Consider the following 19,305-nt stretch of genomic DNA (forward strand, 5'->3'; position numbering starts at 1 on the left):
ATGGACATGCTCAAAATTGGCGATAATTGGGAGGAATATAAAGTTGATATGGAAGCTAGTTTTGAGGATGCTCAATGTTCATGTACCTAACTCAGTGGGAGGGGTTTGGTCGCAGACCACCGATAAGCCCCCTTTTGTTTGTGTTTACCTTTTACTGGGTCTGGTTTGGGGATCTTGGGGACCGGCGTTTCGGCGCTAGGGTGTATCACCAACGATGTCTCAACGAAATATACCAAACAGGACAATAACTTGATGATTCGTACATGTGGTCTATAACTGTTGTACATCTGACGATCGTCGTTGAGCGATGCATAGCGGTCAAGTCTGGTTGCTAGAGCAAGAGGATCAGGGTTAGGGGTGGCCACAATCATGCCAAAACCACCCAGTAAACGATTACGTAAGCCTCCTGAACGCTCTGCATGACATCATCGCCGTTCATCCCCCAACACCCAGTAACACCGTGAGTGCTCTCGCCAGCACGCGTTCAATCGGTCCATCTTTGCTGCGGTGCAACGCAAAAGCCTTAATTCAGTTTCATCTGGAGCGGGCAGTTTGTTCATGCAATTTCGTACAAGATGACTGCCCTCTTCCCAATCCTTCTGGCTGCCCTCCTCCTTGCTCGTCCCATTCTCTCCAACACCGAGAAGACCATCTTCCTCGCGCCGGCCGCCTCTGTCGCTTCTTCTGATGGTCGTGTTTCTTTACTACCGCTTCAAAAACTACCGGCTTTGACCCCCGAACATAACACTCTTCGGACGAAGCTGCCGGCTATCTTCCCCAACGCGACATATCCGCGCGGAGCGGCAACTTGGTTCCGGTTGGACGGCCTGGAAGAGGGGAAGAGGTATGAAGTGAGGGTTTGCTGGGCTGCGACTGTACGTCTTCTACACCAGATGACGAATGCTGAAGGCGAGGAAACTAACGCGTGTTGTGACCAGCAACCAACAAACTTCTACCTCATCACCCACACCCTCTCCGACGTTCTCTCCAACCCTGAGCTTTTCTCCTCTCTCCAGTCATACGCCCCTTCTCCTTCGTTCGCATCCGCCTTCGAACCAGATTACTTATCCGAAAAACCAACCATCCTCCTCCGAATCCAAGCCCAAGCCGACTTCTACACCCCACCGCACGGTCCACACGGCGAGCTGATGCGCTCCCCGCAGCCAGTCGACGCAGACGTGATCCTCGATCCATACATTCTGAACGTGCTGCCGCGGTCCCTGCTTGGGACGGTGATATACATTACTGGGTTTGGAATCGTGTCGTGGTTTGTTGCGCGTAGGATTGCCAGGTGGGTTGAAGGGGTCGCGTCTGGGGATAGGGATGGGAAGGGAGAAAAGAAGGAGTGAACGGTTGTAGTTGTCTATAAATATCGGTATTCGGATGCCTTAGCTTTAATGGGTTTTAGGGCGTTGAGGTAGGTTGTACCAAGTGCGTTCTCTTGGATTTTGGAGATACCCCTGTAGTTTCGCCATTATTGCCTGAGAAAAAAGAGGAAATGTTGCAAGAAAAGATATAAATTCACGTGCTTTAAGTGCTATGATAAAAGACGCTGTGCCTTCATGACTAACAACCTAGGTATAATCGGACATTTCATAACCTACAGATCAACCATACAGAGAGATTTGACACGGCAAAACACCCGCTAACAACTAGTAATGGTTCTATACGAATAAGAAAGGAAAATAACGTATACCGCGAGACAAACTGCGCCAATGCCATTTCCATACAACCCTCCACACAGTCTCCATGCAACCGCAAGCTAACCTCTAAGGCACCCAACATGGAGTAGCCCGACTTTCAACTTGGCTTCTTTTTATCAGGACCAACATTAGACGACCCAGAGCCGGAACATGAACGTAGCCGTGGCCGAGGACGAGGGGGAGAGCGATCCTCAGACGGAGGAGGGGCATGCAGCCCGGGATCAGGTTGCGATGACGGAGCAGCGTCCCGCAAGGAATAAGGGGAGGAACTGAGGAAGGGCTGGCGCAAAGGCTCCGGAAGCGTCGAGATGTCGAACTTCCCCTCTTCTGCATCTTTGATCTGCTGAAGATGTCGTGTTCTGGCTTGGGAGAGACGCTCCCGACACTGCCGGTATCGCTTCTCCTTTTCTTCCCGTGCTTGCCGCTGTTTCTCCTTACCCAACTCCTCTTCAAGCTGAAGTAGCCGTTCGTCTATTCCATTCAGTCTGTTTCGTGCATTCGTCTGTTGTATCCATTGTTGTTGCTGGATCTGAAAGAGCTGGTCATTCATATGACTGCGGATTGCAGCGAGCTGGTCGTCCGCATGGCGCCGCAGCGTGCCCAGTTCCAGCCTTAGCTGGTCAACTGCAGGCAGATGCAAGTTTACTTCACATCGCAGTGCCTCCATTCCCGATTCGAGAAGTTCTTTAATCTCAGATAGCCTTTCCTCAACTTGAGGCCGCCATCGCTCCAGTTCTGACTCGAGCCATTTCTTCTGTTCCTCTTGACGTTGCCACTTCTCTTCCTCTTCTTTTTCCTCTCGCCTTTGCTGTCCTCGACTTTGATATGGCGACCACGAGCGTCTGTCTCTCCTCGCTCCCTAACTCCGAGAATATAACGAAGCCCGCCTGCACAGGGCTTGAGCTATCGAATTTTCAGCCACTAAACTCGGAAAACAAAGTATGTTGGGGTCCACATGAACAGGATTCCCCTCTGTATTGCTCGTGGGTAAACACGACTAGTGGTATTGCCCGTACCCTTGCCCATACTGAGACTGAGGGGGGTATCCGCTTGCCGGAGCACTATTGTAGTAGGAGCTGGCTGCCCCATATGAGGTTGAGGTGGGATATGGGGCTGGGACAGGAGGGGACTGGCCGTAGTTTTGCTGGCCGTAGGGCTGGCCGTGCTGAGGAGGTGCGCTGTAGGATGGGGGGTATTGCTGGCCCGCGGGTGACTGGCCGTACGCGGAGTGAGGCTGACTCGTAGTTGGTTGACCACCTTGGTAAGAGGGAACTATATTAGGAGTTCCAGGTTGCGAAGGCGGTTGGTACTGGGGTGGCGGGGCCGTTCCAGTATAACCTCCCGGCGTGGGATTATTGGTGTAGCCGAAGGGCTGTGAATGGAAATGTTAGCCGTTGTTCCCTACCATGGAGATCTTGCTCCCAACTTACGTTGTCCCGATGCTTGCTGCTCCCTCCCCCGAAGAGTCCACTAGCAGCGGCTCCAACCAAACCGGTCACTAAGTTTGCCGATCCATGGCCGCCAAGCAGGTTCGACGCACCAGACCCGGACCCATGTGAAGATGAAGACTTGCCAAAGAGGTTGGAAGCTAGCTGACCAGCGAGCTTACCGCCGAGACCGCCGCTGCCGCTGCTGTGTCCGCTGGAGTGGCTACCGCCAGCGAGAGTGCCGAGCACCTGACCAGCCAATCCAAGGCCGCCGCCACTGCTGCCATGGCTGCTGCTAGAATGGCCGCCGCCAGCAAGAGAGCCCAGGACCTGACCTGCCAGCCCAACGCCGCTTTTGCCTTGCTTATTGCCAAATGTGTTGAGTGCGCCGCCGATCAGGCTCTGTGGATTAAGTCAGCAACCATCCAAACCACAGAACAAAGTCAAGAGCAGAAAACTTACCCCCAGGCCCCGATCCGAGCTACCATCATGCCCAACCCCCCTAGTACCAGCGGGCACGGGCCCCGTAGTCCCATCTTCCCTAGGATTGACAGGCTCAAGCCTACCGTCGGGATACCTCGCGGTCTGCGAACCGTCAGGGTGGACAATGATCTCTGCGGGGGCTTGCGGCATGCCATTGGCTGGATTGGCTGGATCATCGATGCCACCGACCGGTGCAGGCTCAGTCGGCACCTCCCATTGTGAGGTGCCAGTTGACAACTGCACGAAATAGTACTTCTTCGACTGGGCATCCCACTGAGCTATCCAGCCGGCAGGAAGAGGGGGTGGCGCATAGGTCGGACCTTCGCCGCCAGGTGAGGGCGGGCCTGCCATTGTGTTCTGGTGGTCGCTTTGTGATTGTTTAAGTGTGTAGAGAGTGCTAGAATGAGCACACGACGGTTTGCGCGATGCTAAGCAGTAAGAGAAGGGAAATCAAGGATTGAGTAGGTGATTCAATGCGATCTGACGACTGTAAGTAGGACACTGCGAGATTAAGGTTGTAACGCAGATGCGCGCAGCTTGTGCTCTTCACACGACTGCCTGAAACCCAGTCTCGTGACAAGATAGGGAAAGGAACGCGCTGAAGAAGGCGCGAGGAGGTTGGAGAGGTCAGCAAATGTCTGTTATGTAAGTAGCGGGGTAGTTGATGCAAGCGGTGATATGGAGGGGGCGGGGCAGACGCCGTGTGCAAAGACGGTGGCTATCTTGCTGCACTCCTGGCTCTTGGGCTTCTTGGCTTCCGTGTCTCGAGTGAGCAACCGACCAGAGAACGTGACCGGTGACCCTGACAGGGATTCTTGGAATCGGATTTGTGGAATGCGATCGTGTTTGTCGATGAGCAAAAAGACCTGCGGCTGGCAGCAGTTCTTTGTATGGCGAACTCTTGCATGTTATAAACTCTCCTGACACAACCCTTGTAGACTTTGTGAGGGAGCCAACTGAATCCCATCCATCTCAGTGTGTGGGCTGAGTGAGTATAATTATGTATCTTTGTTTAAACAGACTAGGCTAGCCTCGCTAGAACACAAAGAGGTTGCCCGTTATAACTTATAGGGGAGTCCAGAATAAGAAATCTTCCCTGTCTACTTAGCCGAGAGCCATTTCGACGCCCTTCCATGTTCCCTGGCACCGCACAGTCAGCCAAATTAAGTGAAGCCCATAACGTATCTTCCAAGACTCGGCTCAGTATATCTCAAACAAGTTAGCAGGTCCAATGCTGCCAGCAGCGCCACAACATAAGAGCGGGATATCCCTCTCTACAAGGATTTGCATCATCCCGCCAAGCTGGAATATGCCTAGGGCACAGCCTCATCGCTTAGGTGTGGTGTGCTACAGAGCAGAGTTGAGGGCATGACCAGACTTTGCAGCCTGGCATCAAGATAATCAAATCTGGTTGTGTTAGAAAGACCGCAGGACGACGTGATATCGCAAGCCACAACAGCTGCCAAGTTCAGCACGTCTGGGGTTAACACCTGCACAGAGACGCGCAACATATCTGACAAGATCAGCACACAGCAGCAAAAGCAACGGCTCGAACGCCATAATCGCGAAGCGGGAGGCAGCCTATCTCACAGACAGATCCTTCGTAGGTAGGGAATTGGGGATTACAAAGCATGGTGAGTGGGGAGTGACTTCCATTCGCATTTATCAGGCTGGAAACAGCCATGAGGTTGTGCAAATGGTTATGCGAATGGACCATGCTGGAGCTGGTACAACAGGCTCCTTTTCCATTCCTGTTCATGAGATCCACTGTGATGATGAGAACTAGAGCTCAAGAGAAAGAAACAGAGAATCTACCCAGATTAAAAGTACCGCGTGGTATCCCATTGTCTGTGTGCGCCATCCCCATGCAAACACAAAAAGTAGGTAAATATTTCTATCCTTGAGCTCACTCCAAGCTAGAAGCCGAAGCTGAAGCCGATGAGCTCTCCCCAGTATTTGCGGCAGTCGCCCTCTCCTCCTTTGTGCCCTCAAGCGCCTGGTTCTGCTGCTTCTTCTTCTGGTTATTTGCCGCCTCCTGTGCGGCCGTGAGCTCTTTACGAATAGCCAGGACGCTGTCAACAATGACAGCATCAATGCCTTCCTTGACTTGGCGCTGTGGATGGTGTTAGCATAAGGCCAATTCAAGCACTTCGTGTTTAGGGAATCACCAACCTGAACCAGCTTGGGATCATTGTTCTGGCTCCCATAGCTGACACACACCAAGCCATTCTGCTTGACAACCCTGACCAGCCTTGGGGCAAGAATAAATGGCTCCGCGTTGGCCACGATACCCAGCAGATTCCATCTCGATGCAAACCGAATTGCCTCCTGCAAGCTGCTGGCTCGGATGTCACCCACCTTACAGGTGCCCGCATCAGTCAGGAACAGGATGGGGATATTCGGCTGCTTGAAGCTCATGCACAGACAAATATCCGGGTTGAAGCTGCTGAAGATGATATGCCGGCCCTCGGCCAGGTCATATACCTTCTCAAGCACGGTATCACAGAACGAGTTAAGCTCGACTGCATATGCATCCATCTCGTGCTCCTCGCTCTCGTGAAGCATGGGATACTTGAGCTCGATGTTGAAGCCAACGCTGCGCGGCAGCTTCTTGAACAGGTCCTCGAGAGTAGCAAAGGGTGCTTGGATGAAGCGACCGCGTGAGTTGGCCTTGAACCCCTTGGCTTTAAAGTCACGCGTGTGCTTCATGCGCTCCTCCATCTCGGCGCCTACAAGCTCTGCGTTGTCGGGCCAGTCCATCGACATGGACCGCTGACGCGGGCCAGGGCTGTTACTGCGCTTGAAGGGCGGCTTGCCATGATGCTGACGAGACTTGTGCTTGTGGCCGTCGCCATTCTTGTGGATACGTGAAGTATCCGAATTGATGTGCAGGAACTGCTCGAGGGTCAAGGTATGCACAGGAGCATCAATGCCGGTCTCGCTGACGAGGAAGTCATGGTAGATGACAGGGACATGATCCTTGGTGAGCTGGACATCGAACTCGACATACTGTGCACCCAAATTGGCAGCCGCGATGAAAGACGGCACTGTATTCTCCCCCAACTGGAGTGACTTATTCGAGGTCATGTTCTTACCAAGCCCACGGTGGCCGATCACCATGGGGGTTGCCATCTTCTTCCAGTACGTTTGCCGCGACGTCACCTCCATCTTGGGGTGCGAGAATGGCGTGATGACCAAGAAATTGAAGTGAACCGTGCCAATCACCTCGAGGTTGGTGCCGATAATAGGCACGCACACGTCACCCTGAAGGTTCATGCGCTTGGTGCCAACGTTCGGTCGAACACTCGACAGCAGGGCCACAGCCCGGCCGATCTTGTTGTTCTTATTGCCAGAGTATGTCGGCACAATGTCAAATAGCAGCTTGACTTTGGATGCATCAGGGGTCATGAAGGAGATAGGCTCTGTCGAAATGTTTTCATGAACTGGCATGTCGATGATAGTTGGCTCACCCTGAGCCCCCTGGGCCGAGACAACGATCGATAGTGCCGTGTCAAGCTGCGTCTTATGCGCCTCGGCAAGCGGCACCCGATCCAGACAAACAGCCTGGATGTTCTTGCGCATGTCCATCGAGCCCAGGCTGACCAGCACCAGGCTCTCGGTAGTGAGGTAACGGTGACCAAAGGTTTTCAGGGGATCAGCCGGGCGAACATTGTTACTATTCCGGTCGCCGTTTGATCTTCTTTCACCCAGAGACGAGACACCCGGCTCCTTCTCCTCGTCTGAGCTACTGCTGCCATTGGTTTCCTCAACACCTTTGCTGTGCTTGGCAAGCAAGCGGGCAATTTCGAGATGGCCTCTCAAGGCAGCATGCTCGCGGGCTGTCCAGCCAGAAGAATCCACCTTGTCGACATCAGCGCCAGCTTCAACCAACAACTTCGCAACACCGAGGTGACCATCAACTGCGGCGATGTGCAGGGGAGTCCAGGCGAAAGCATGCTCCGCCAGCTCGAGGTTAGCCTTTTGCTCAGGTGTGCCCTTCAGAAGCACACGGGCACACTCATCATGACCAAAGCGTGCAGCGATGTGAAGGGCAGTTTCACCCATCTTATCCTGCCAGTTAATGTCAACACCGGCTTTGACAAGCATCTCAACAATGGCCTTAGAATTGGCCTTGGTGGCGATGGCCAACACAGCACTCGACTTGGAGATGAGACGCCGCATAGCAGCCTTGTTAGCGTTCACACCACTCCAGTCTTCGCCCTGGAGTAGGGCCTGGGTGGTCAGCACATGGCCTCCTAAAACGCTGAGATGCACTGGTGCATTGCCATCGCGGTCCTGCCACTCTGGAGCATCAATGCCATTCTCAACATTAAACTGGCCCCAGTCCTGCATGTACTTCATCAGAATCTGGCACACCACCACAAAGCCGAACTGAGCAGCATAGTGCAGCGGAATCCGGCCGAAACTATCCGGACTCCGGAGTGCCGGACGCTGCTCGTCCTTCAGGCTGTCCAGGAGGTAGATGAGCATCTGAACCGCCTCGTCATCCTTGCTCAGAAGCTTCGTCTCCTTCAAATCATAGGATCTCGGTGCTGCCGAGGGGGATGTTGCAGGGGTGATATAATTCTGAGCGTACTTGGCGGGCCCGCCGGGAAAGGGGAAGGAGTTCATGTCGGGTTCGTCTTCGCTTCGCTCAGTAACTGTCTTCGTGCGGCCAATGTGAATGACCAGGCGATGAATGCAATTCCGTCCGTTGATGTCGTCGGGCTCGTCCAGGGTTGTGATATGATTGATCAAAACAGATACGCAGCGCTTAGAACGGGCAGAGATGCAGCGCTGCAGCAGATTCAGCAGCAGCTTCTGCGAGACATCTGCTGCACTGATAAGATTGCCCTCTTCCAGGGCTGTCTTCAATGACTCAGTATCATCCTTCTTGATCGCTTGATCGATTTGGTCCAGTAAGTTGTTAGGAATAGCCAACATTGCCCGGACTGAAGCTCGCCCCAGTGAGAGAGTCGATCTCTCAGACCGGTTATCCTCGACATTACGCGCATCGCCCAAAACAGAAATCCATCTGTTGATCTCAGTAAGGATCCTGGCGACGGTGGTGTCCTTGGCAAAAGGCTTGGGGTCAACCTTGGTTGAGATGTAGCGATGCTGGGTCGTGGTGTTGGGCACCTTCTTGTCGAGCTTCTTAGTGATCTTGATGAAACCACGGCGGTTAATCTCGCCAAACCACTGCAGCTTACGCAGCTGGCTCCGCAGCTCGAGCAGAGCGCCCATTAACTCCTCGGCCTCGTCATCGTCAAGGTTGACTACCACCTCAGGAGTTGTGCCGTAGCGGTCCTGGAGCACCTTAAGCCTCCGGCAGGCGTCGGCGAACTTTTTGTTGTAAAAGGAGTCGACGTCCTCCAAGTTTCTGTCCAGAGCGAAAAAGAACTCTGGAAAATGTGTAAGTTAGAATGTCACAAGGGGGGCCAGAAGGGATGAGAACAAACCGGCGAGATCGACCGGCTGGCCATCTTTAGCAGATTCTGCGGCGGCCTTGACCAGTTTCTTAAGGCCTTTGTAGTTAATGTAGGACCCTGCCCACTCGGGCACCTGGTTCCGAGGAAGACTGTGCCGCGGTCAGCTTTGTAATCCCAAAACACAGAGCATGAGATGACTTACTTTTTACCAAACTTCATTGTGACAAACCAAAAACGAGATAGGGTATCTTGCCGCAAGGCAAGAGTGGAATGGGAAGGTGCGCAACACTGATAAGGGCCGGGAGGTCGAGCTAGAAAGGGGTTGGGAGCGTGTTTTAGTGTTACCGGCAAAATTATAGGTCTGGATATAAAAGGGGACGAAAGCTGCCGTTGAAGAGAGATTCTGGAGAAAACCACGGGACAAACAAAAAAAATGAGGAAATATCGCCGAGAATATGAGATCTCCAGTAGGGAAGACGCTCAATCAGTGGCCAAGAGCGTGCAAGAGAGACTGGACAGGACTGGGCGGCCAATCTCGTTGAGTTTCTTCGACACGGGGGTTTGGAGGATGACAGCTCTGCAGGCGGGATGGATGCTCGAGAGCGAATGACTTGCAGCTTGCAGAGCACCTCAAGTCTAGACCTTAAGATCTCGTCTCGTCTCGTCCACGCGCTCAAGCCTTTCCTTCCAGTTTCCACCAAGTGACGCAAACAAATGACGACCCCGAAGAGTGCCTAAAATAATGAAGTCAAAAGGCAAACAAACACTGCTGCCACCAGTGCGTCAAGTGCTGCAAGTGACGAGCAGATGGACAGGTAGAGGGTTTTAAAAAGCTCCCGTTACCCCCGGCGGCGACGCCCTGCAAGCACCCCCGGCTCCGTGGCCCCGTGACGGCGGAGTCGTCTGTGGCGCCGTTTTTACTCGGGTTCCTGAGGCAGGGCAGGTACCATAACTGCGACCTAAAAGCATCCTGAAGGTGGGATCACCAATGCATCGTCCCCAGCTTCGGCATTGTCATGTCGACGGTTTGACTGGTTCTTTGCTTGATTTCTAGCTGCTTTGAACGGGGAACGACGAACGAGACTTGCGCAAGCTGCTGCAATAAGATGCAGCTTGGACTATATACTGGGTGGCCTGAACACGTCGATATCACGCCGCGGGCACATTGCGGCACCCACAGCACAGTATCACCGGTACAAAAACTATGTACTTACTCTGTACCTACGGGAAGATCAATGAGCTCGGATTTCGGCAAGCATGCATATGTATCTCCAGATCCTGGGATGGAGTGGCGGGAAAGAAGCTCATCGCTGTGGTTAGGCTCTGGTCTGCCTGTCACTATTGCTGTCACTTTCACTTCATTTCAGGAACCGATGAAACTCAAGGGGGCCAGTGAGAGCCGAGCCCAGCATCCAGTGCCGCTAAGGTACCACGTGATTGGATGAAATTGTTGCCCCACAGGTACACAGTTCTTCAGATGGTTTGGTTCCAAAATGTCGAAGGGGTGATCCACCCGCTCTATCGGATTTGCTTCTCTGGCCGCGGCCACCTGCTGGACATCCTTGGGAGATCTGGCAGGCCTGTGATTCTGACAAGAGAGGGGCGACGTTTGACTATGGCAAGGTGGCGATTTGGCTGTGTATTTCGCGATCTGAAGTCCTCGAATCGTACTGAGAAATTACCAGCTATCAGAATTGTTACAGGCGAATGTTTAACAGTACCAGTAGGTACAACTTGATAGCCAGCGAGGACAGGATGCATGTGACAGCGCGCTCGCCCTCCAGACCTCGACCTCTCCTTTCTCCAGGAATTGATGGCATCACCTACAACCCCAACATTTTTGGCTCTCCTGAGTTGTCAATAGTCCCTCACCGCTTCTCGAACGGTTTCCTGTTTGACAACTCCAGGATACTCTTTACGATTGTGTGACTTTTCAGATTAAACCATCAATCAACACCCAAACAAAACACCTTCATTTCTCAGGTACCACTCATCAAAGAGAGATCGGGTACGTACTTTGCCCCGAGCTACAAAAGGGCAAATTGCGCAAAACGCCCTTGAAAAATGACATTGATCCTCGTGACTCGCGGGGCCTCAATTCTTTTTTCCCACATCCCGCGCCCACATCGGCCAGCTAGTCAGGCACCGCTGCCCCAGATTTCATTGAGCCCAACATGCGCGCTGTGGTCTTGTGACGCAGCTTGTCTCCAGGGGATCCCACGGTCTAGACACCCGTTTTTGAAACAGAGATTCCATTAACAGAGCGGTAAACAGTTGAATGGGTGAGCAACCCCCCACATGTCGGGCTGGGGTTCATGATCCAACATCGAGCCAAGATTCTCGTACACAAGAAGTTGCGTACGTAATTTAATATCAACACACAATACGTAGATGGTGCACAAGTAGGTCGGCGAACTGTGGTCTCAGTGCCAATATTTCGCCGTTATCGCCTTGCGAAAAATGGCTACAAATGGATCAATTCTCAAGAAACCAAATGCAAGTGACAATGAGACAATTCGAGAAGTTCCCGTACACAGAGTTGTTTACAATCAATTCCTGTACATTCGAATATTCCTAACAGGTGTGCGTAGCAAGTTCTTATTCTACAAGTTAACAGGAGGTATGAACCTCAGCTTGCGCTGTCCAACACCGAATCTGTTCATAAAACCATGATGAGTGTCTTGTCCGGCCAGCCGTTTTAGTGTATTCCCCTCTACCAACCCGCCATCCCAAACCGTGACAAGAGAAATAATTTTACAAGCATTCAAATATGTATCCAAAAAGAACCTACGGTCCTCACCACGTCTGGCTTGTTGTCGAAGTCGTGGCCGATGCTGCAGCCGAGTCCGTCACCGGCTGTGTCGTCTTGCTCTTCAGCAACCTAGAAAGCCGCTCCGACACTGGCAACTTTTCCCACAATTTCGCAAGCGGACCCGTTCTCCTCTTCCTCTTACCTCCATCACCATAGTCAAATGGCGAGAATGACAGCAGATACCTCTTTACCCTGCTCATCACGCTGTTCAGATGAACCTGACCCGTAATGGCCTTTCTCCTCATAACTTGGTTCCTTTCCTGTCGCGGCAGCGCGTCCAGAAGCACCTGCTTCAGTTGCCAGTCAATCTCCTTGCTGCGCCACCAGCAGGATGCCGCATAATACTCCGCCGTGCCCGGTATTGTGTATGACGTTGCTTGGCTTACACGCTGCGTGATCGGAACCTCCGGATCGAAGTGCTCCGGCGCGCGCAGCAGCCGCGGGACTTGCTTAGCCAGCACGTTACACAGCACATACTCAGCCATAGTGATCTGCTTAGCACTGTAGGCGAGTTGCGTCTCGATCCAGTCGATGTGCGCAAGACGGTGAATGAATTCGTTTTTCTTAAGTTTCCGTTCAGGGCGGCCGATCGCGTTGTCGAGGATGGAGAAGACGAGGTCAAGCCGGGTGAGAAGGGGTTTGCTGTGGTCAGAGAGCAATTGGTTTGCGCGACGAATACGGGCGATCATAATGCGACTGTTGTGGAGAGCTTGCCTGATCCAGATCGCTTTGACAAGGTGAGAGAAATCGGATTTTGATATAGGCGGTTTGGGGGGAAGGTAAAGAGCCCAATTGAACTCGCCCATGGAAAGGAATGGGTGGGGCTCCTTTTCTGATAGTGTAGGGTAATGTGCTTGGAAAATATTGAGGATGTGACGGAGCTGTCGGACAGCGGCCTGACTGATGGGATGAGGGCCAAGGATCATCTCTGTGGCCTGGTTGAGGTTGTTGAGCAGCCCTTGGACGATCACCTTAACGGCGGAATAATCCAGGGAGGAGATGCATGCATGGAATAATCGTTCCAGTAGCTCCGTTCCGATGACCCATCCATTGTGGAGGGAAACGGCAAGGAGCTTAGCAGCCTCGCGCAGCATCCTAAAGTCGATTAGGCCTTCGATGATGGCCTCAGTAAGATTTTGGCTCAATGGAACTCGCTCAACAACATAGCCATTGGATATCCTGATTGGCGAACTTCTTGCCCACATTTTAAGGTAGTTGTTTGACAGGACATCGTCGGCTGTTCTTCGCCGTAGGCCGATTCCACGTGGATCATGGCCAAAGAGACGACGCAGAACGCCCCAGAAACCAACAATGTCCTTCTTCAGCCGGTAGTGGTGCAGTAGACACAGATATGTACCCTCTGTGGGCCTAAGATGGCTCTTGTACAAAAACGAATCAACCACCGCCTGCGCCAGCCTGTGCTCTCCAAGTAACGAGAAGCCCATGATCAAAGCGTTGTAGTTCTGGATTGCCGGGACCACGCTGCAAACAGTGAGGTTATAGCAAATCTGGCCCACGAGCTTCTCTCTGCGAAACGGGATCCAATTGGCAATGATCTGCAAGTTCACTTCGTTTAACTTCGACCGGGCGATCACCGTCTCCTCCTCATCGACACTCGGGTGAGCATAGGCCGGATAACCTTCTGATCGCAGTAAGCGAATCATGGTGCGGGCAGAGTCCGGACTGGTGAGTGAGGGGTGTTTCCCTGGGAGGTCTTGTTCCGTCTGCCACCAGGCCTCCTCAATGAGACGGTCGACGAGATCCGTGACCATGTTCGTCATCCGGTGCAGCTGAAGTTCGGTTTTAGGCTCGCGGTGCTCAACTGCCGGATTGGCCTCCTCAGCGCACAGGATTTCCTGGGCTTTGGCCAGAGTCGATGTTCCCTCGGGTATCGAAGAACTCCATGGCATGCCGAGGCTATCGCGGAGCTGCTTGAGTGTTGTTCTCCTGTCTTTGCGAATCTGCTCCACCCGCTCCAAGTATTCTGGCTGGAAAACGCATATCGATTTTATCACATCCTGCTCTTCGAGCGAGCGTTCCCAAATCGGATCGGGGTATGGATTGTTGATTAGTTGGGCGAGATCATGGGCATTCGACTCTTCGAGGAGGGAAGCGAGCTTGTTCTTTGCCTCATTGAGCTCGCGGTCCAGCTTTTCCCTCCTCTTGTCCTTGTACTTGGCGTCCAGCACGGCCGCGGTGGCCATGATCGCTGAGTAGCAGGCTGTGAAGACATCGCTGGCAAGCACTTTTTTGCGGCGTGGATTCGCGGTGCTGGTTGTCGACCTCTTCAGAATTACGTTTGTCGCTCGCAGGCAAGCCCGGCAGTGACAAGCCCGTACCTGGGCTGCCATTGACCTGAGCCCATACATTCTTGGGGCATGTCGGCCAAGCTGAGCCTGCGAGCTGAATTTTTTGTCGCCGTCGTCGAGGGTGCCGAAGCTTAGGGTATTGGGTGGTGCAAGATCGTTCGACGTTGGCTCCTATGTTGAGCAATTAACGAATGCGATTATATGTGGGCCAAGAGCCCGGAAGTTTGGATGCCAAGCTCCTGAGAACCGTGGTGTATGCACAACAAGGACGGTGTGTATTTATCAAGTTAAGCGGGGCGGAATAGGAACTGAAAATACCCCGCCAAACACCAGGCTTTCTCATCGCGAAGTTTGTCTTCCAAGGAACTTGAAAGAATCTGGAGTATATATATACAGCGATTCAAGCTCAAATTGATCTGTCATTCAGCAATAACGTTGAAACCAACGAGGATTTCATCAAAATGTACGCTCTTACTCTGACCGCAGAGCTCGAGGGGTAAGTGGTTCCTTCTCATCTCACAACAAATAAAATCAAGACTTACACTATCTGACTGCCAGTGTCACAAACCTTCGGCCAAACGACACCCAGGATTCGCCCTTCTACTACACTTTCAAAGTCCAGTGCACGTCGTGCCGCGAAGTTCATCCTAACACCGTTACCGTCAGCCGTTTTGTATGATCATTCCGTTCTCCTGAGTCATGCAAAAAAGGCATGCTTGGCTTACACAAAGTCCTAGGAGAGCAACGAGATCAGCGGCAGCCGGGGCGAAGCCAACTTTGTCTGGAAGTGCAAGAACTGCAAGGTTTTTATTGCCCTTCCGGTTATTTCCCCTGTGATGAAGTGTTTGCTAATCCGTTTATGTTGATAGCGCGAGTCTTCTGCCTCCATCACATCTGTTCCAACCCCCTACGAGCAGGCTGAGCCGGCCAAGGCTCAAAAGATCCTTCTCTTTGACTGCCGTGGGTTGGAGTTCACTGAGTTCATCCCTGAGGTATGTTGGTGCCATGGTATTCATACAGTTTCCCAAGATGCTAACTGGTAATAAGGGAGAGTGGCTTGCGGAAGGCCTTGAGTCTGGCACACAGTTTTCTGGGATTGAGCTCACGGAGGGTGAGTGGTACGAATATGACGAAAAGGCTGGACAGGAAGTTAGCATTAAAAACATCAAGTGGGATATAGTCCGGGCATGAAGATAAAGCGAAGCTATTGCCATTCTCATGAACCTAGATCTGTTTTGCAGTTAACAAGCTGATTTCGGTTACCATCAGGGGTTGGATTACAGCCTCTTACAGCTTCGTATTGTTACCTTTAGTGGGTGATACAGTGCATCTTACTGTGCCACTGATGTCCGTTCTGCGCCATTCACTGAAGCTCTTGGGAGCCCTTACAGTGCATATACTGTTGCAGGCTCAACATACCGCAAACTCAACGTTGAGGGTAGTCGAAACTTTTTCCACCGCAATTCCCAGCGAAGCTCATCTGGATGACGGCATCATGGCTTCCAACGAGCTCGCCGCAACACTCAAATTCCTTACAAATGCGGGCCATCTGCTTGCTGAGACAGCCCCAGAGACATCGGCTTACATCATGAGCCGACGCAATGATCTCTTGTTCGAGCATGAGGTGCAGCTCTCCGACAAGGAAAGGCAGCGGGTGTGCACATGTTGTGGCCATATCATGCTCCCTGGCCAGGGTGACTTTCTGCAGATTAAATCTGCAAAATGCAAGCAGAGAAAGAAGAGGAAATCTCCGAAGGGCAAGTCAGCTCCTAAGCTTGGTGTGCAGCCTTACCAGTCGGGGCCGACGAAAACCATCACCTGCGGTCACTGTGGCAGAGTCACAGAGATCAAGCTGCCAGCCCCTACTCCTATTTACAGGCGAGCCTCCAAGGCCCAAGTTCAAAGCCAAAAAGTCTCTTCCAGAGTTTCTTCCAAGCCTTCGACGCTAGGAGCGCCCTCTTCTGCAGTCAGCTCCCGGCAAGAAACCCCGTCACAAAAGCCAAGCGCAAGCGCAAGCAGCAAGAAGCGAGCCAAGTCCCGCAAGGCAGGGCTGCAGGCTCTGCTCGACCATGCAAATGCATCGCGCAACTCAGGTCTGGGATTAGGCTTGAGTCTTGCCGACTTCATGGAGAAGAAGTGAAAATCGACCAAGCCAGCAGCATGTTCGCCGCAATGAGTCAATGTCAGGTTCCAGGATGGCGGTTCACGGCGGCAAGCTCCGGCAGGCACAAAGCCTTGCGAAGGTTCGTGAATCTTGGTGTTGGATCAGGCGCCTTCTGACTGTTTCCTGGGCTCTGGGACCCTCATGACATAAGCCATGCCTAACTGGGGCAACCCCACATGAGCGGCCGCACTCCTGTTAAAACTACCCCGCCAAAAAGTCCCTTTACCAGCTCCAATCAGCACAACATCACCCGCAGCCCCTCCCTGATCGATTTTTTCCCCCTCTTGATATTACTACTGGCAATAGAATAACTATCACGAAGACACACAAGCAAGACATATCACAATGTCAACATTCGCACCAATCGGCCAGAAGGTCGAGAAGGCGACCAAGGTCGCGAATGGCGTCGAGGAGGACGACAGGGTGGTCGAGGAGATCGAGTCCCTGTGCATGAACTGCCACGAGAATGTAATTCGATACAAGATGCAAACATGCAGTGATGCTCAATTGTTGCGTCATCATATGGCAACAGTTACTAACGCTGTCTGGCCAGGGCATAACACGACTACTCCTCACCAAGATCCCCTTCTTCCGTGAAATCATCATCATGTCTTTTTCATGCGAGAAGTGCGGCTTCTCGAACAATGAGGTCCAGCCAGCTGGCACCTTTCAGCTTAAGGGCTCTCGCTACGAACTCCGGTTAATCGATATGGCCGACTTCCAGCGCCAGGTTGTCAAGTCCGATACGGCTACTGTCAAGTTCATCGAACTGGACGTTGAGGTCCCTCCAGGAAAGGGCCAGCTTACCAATGTCGAAGGTTTGCTCACAACCTTGGTTGACGACCTGGCCTTCGGCCAGGAGGAGCGCAAGAAGGAGAATCCCGAGGTCTGGGCTAAGGTTGAGGAGGTCATCGCCAAGGGCAGGAGGATGCTGGCCGGCGAGCTGTTCCCCTTCCGTGTTGCCGTCGACGATCCCGCCGGTAACTCGTTCATCGCCCCCGACCCGCGCGACGGTGTCGGCAAGTGGGAGAAGCGCGAGTACCTCCGCACTCCTGAGCAAAATGCCATGCTTGGCCTTGCCGACACTGCGACGGACGGCCTCGATGAGAACGACGACATCATCCCCGACCAGGTCTACTCCTTCCCCGCGCATTGCCCTGGTTGCATGCATCCTTGTACCACCAACATGAAGATGGTTGACATTCCGCACTTCCGTCAGGTCGTGCTGATGAATACGACCTGCGACGACTGCGGCTACAAGTCGAACGACGTCAAGACCGGCGGTGAGATCCCCGAAAAGGGTAAGAAGATCTCGTTGAAGGTCAAGAGCGCCGAGGATCTGGCCCGCGACATTCTCAAGAGCGAGACCTGCTCGATGGAGTGCCCAGAGCTCAGCCTGGCGGTGAACCCAGGCACGCTGGGTGGCCGTTTCACCACCGTCGAGGGTCTGCTGACCCAGGTGCGCGACGACCTGCATGCGCAAATCTTCGAGGCCGACGCCGACGCTGGTGAGGAGGCGCGCATCAATGACTCTCTCAGCGAAGCCGAACGCCAGCGCTGGGAAGAGTTCTTCCGCGACCTCAATGCCGCCATCAAGGGCGAGAAGGAGTTTACCATTATTTTGACCGATCCGATTGCCGCGTCGTACGTGCAGAGCTTGGCCGACGACCCGAGCCAGCCTGATGAGCAAATGACGGTCGAGTGGTACGAGCGTACCGATGAGGAAGAAGAGGACCTTGGTCTGAAGGACATGAAGGTTGAGGGTTATGAGGAGGAGTACGCAAAGGAGAAGGAGAAGGAGGCAAGGAAGCAGACAGAGGAGGCTGCTGCTGAGTGAATGGTGTTTGAAGAAAAAAACAAAATAGAATGATATCTCCTTTTTTGTGTTTAGCGGAGTTCTGGCAGACTGCAAAACTGTGTGGGATGAGATACCTTGCTTGGGTTTAGGGATGGAATATACATGATGTACAAGCATTGACATAGAACAAGAGAGCACTGAGAGCCATTGGATGGCGCTCTGAGATGCTTGAGACCTGCTATTCTCCCACAACTTCGTGTAGCTAGCTGAACCATCAACGTGTTTCCTACACCAAATTATTGACGGACGGCTGATCTCCGACGACAAATGTGGAGATCGCGGATCTAGTGAGAAAACCACTTGCGACGTACGGCCACTTCACTGTAAGGAGGCATCTTGACGATTCACGACTGAGGATGGTAGGATAATTCTTAAACGACATATTAGAAGACGGACAGCGAAAGCTATCCAGCATTTTGGTCAAGCAAGTGCTATCTGTGGGAACGCAAACATTTGCCATATAGTAACCAACTCGACCGCCAGGTTTCTACGCTTAGCCTCCTCCATTATCACATCTTTTGCCATTTTTTGTCAACTAGATACCGGACGCCAGAACGCCGCCCCTTCTAGGTTCATACAAATCGACCGACCGACCGGGCGCCCATAACGAAAAGAGACGACGACCTTCCATCCATCCCTTTATTAGTCAGTTTCCTCCCCTCACTTTTGGTGTGTGAGCCAGTCTGTCCCAACTTAGTTTGGATCCCTCCAGCCTATCGTTGAAGATAACGTAAGTAAATGATAGTACGCAAAAACAATCGCCCCTAAAACGTAATAAACGACTTCATCCTCTCCCGTTTTCTCGGAAATAGCAATTGCATTGGGGTATAAAAAGCCTGGACCTGGATCTTTCTGCGAGAACGCCGCCTGCATGATTGACTGCCTGCCTACCTATCCGCCGACCTCTCCCATGACTGACTGAGAAAAGGAAGGGAATGATGATGACGATGTTGCCTAATAAGAGACGATCAAGAGAAAACCACCCGTAAAATGAAGTTTATCCCATCCCTTTGCCTTACCCAGTCAACTGAGAGGGCAAAGCTCCATCCATCCTACCAAGCCAAATCCAGATCAGACCCATCCTCCCTTTTTTACCCTTTGCCTCTCGAGAAGCAAGCTC

The 19,305-nt window shown here is 52.6% G+C and overlaps 6 protein-coding genes across 6 annotated transcripts; 3 read left to right on the forward strand and 3 right to left on the reverse strand.

Moving 5' to 3' along the window:
- Positions 1–575: 575 nt before the first annotated feature.
- Positions 576–1,349, forward strand: CTHT_0005170 (uncharacterized protein; the record flags this gene model as incomplete). The annotated part of the gene is made up of 2 exons (XM_006690992.1): positions 576–875; positions 939–1,349. 2 exons carry the CDS (start codon positions 576–578, stop codon positions 1,347–1,349), a joined length of 711 nt encoding a protein of 236 aa, XP_006691055.1.
- Positions 1,350–1,800: 451 nt separating this feature from the next.
- Positions 1,801–3,964, reverse strand: CTHT_0005180 (uncharacterized protein; the record flags this gene model as incomplete). The annotated part of the gene is made up of 4 exons (XM_006690993.1): positions 1,801–2,521; positions 2,720–3,075; positions 3,134–3,532; positions 3,593–3,964. The coding sequence occupies 4 exons, from the start codon at positions 3,962–3,964 to the stop codon at positions 1,801–1,803; spliced, it is 1,848 nt and encodes a 615-aa protein (XP_006691056.1).
- Positions 3,965–5,519: 1,555 nt separating this feature from the next.
- Positions 5,520–9,261, reverse strand: CTHT_0005190 (uncharacterized protein; the record flags this gene model as incomplete). Its single annotated transcript, XM_006690994.1, has 4 exons — positions 5,520–5,726; positions 5,786–9,015; positions 9,073–9,191; positions 9,245–9,261. 4 exons carry the CDS (start codon positions 9,259–9,261, stop codon positions 5,520–5,522), a joined length of 3,573 nt encoding a protein of 1,190 aa, XP_006691057.1.
- Positions 9,262–11,838: 2,577 nt separating this feature from the next.
- CTHT_0005200 (uncharacterized protein) lies at positions 11,839–14,058 on the reverse strand (the record flags this gene model as incomplete). Its single annotated transcript, XM_006690995.1, has 1 exon — positions 11,839–14,058. The coding sequence occupies one exon, from the start codon at positions 14,056–14,058 to the stop codon at positions 11,839–11,841; it is 2,220 nt and encodes a 739-aa protein (XP_006691058.1).
- Positions 14,059–14,624: 566 nt separating this feature from the next.
- CTHT_0005210 (putative UPF0587 protein) lies at positions 14,625–16,303 on the forward strand (the record flags this gene model as incomplete). The annotated part of the gene is made up of 5 exons (XM_006690996.1): positions 14,625–14,659; positions 14,722–14,836; positions 15,033–15,155; positions 15,211–15,281; positions 15,634–16,303. 5 exons carry the CDS (start codon positions 14,625–14,627, stop codon positions 16,301–16,303), a joined length of 1,014 nt encoding a protein of 337 aa, XP_006691059.1.
- A 369-nt stretch (positions 16,304–16,672) lies between these two features.
- On the forward strand, positions 16,673–18,164 carry CTHT_0005220 (zinc finger domain-containing protein; the record flags this gene model as incomplete). Its single annotated transcript, XM_006690997.1, has 2 exons — positions 16,673–16,795; positions 16,881–18,164. The coding sequence occupies 2 exons, from the start codon at positions 16,673–16,675 to the stop codon at positions 18,162–18,164; spliced, it is 1,407 nt and encodes a 468-aa protein (XP_006691060.1).
- Positions 18,165–19,305: the final 1,141 nt, after the last annotated feature.

The sequence above is a fragment of the Thermochaetoides thermophila genome (assembly GCF_000221225.1).
Source record: "Thermochaetoides thermophila DSM 1495 unplaced genomic scaffold scf7180000011806, whole genome shotgun sequence".
NCBI classification, from domain to species: domain Eukaryota; kingdom Fungi; phylum Ascomycota; class Sordariomycetes; order Sordariales; family Chaetomiaceae; genus Thermochaetoides; species Thermochaetoides thermophila.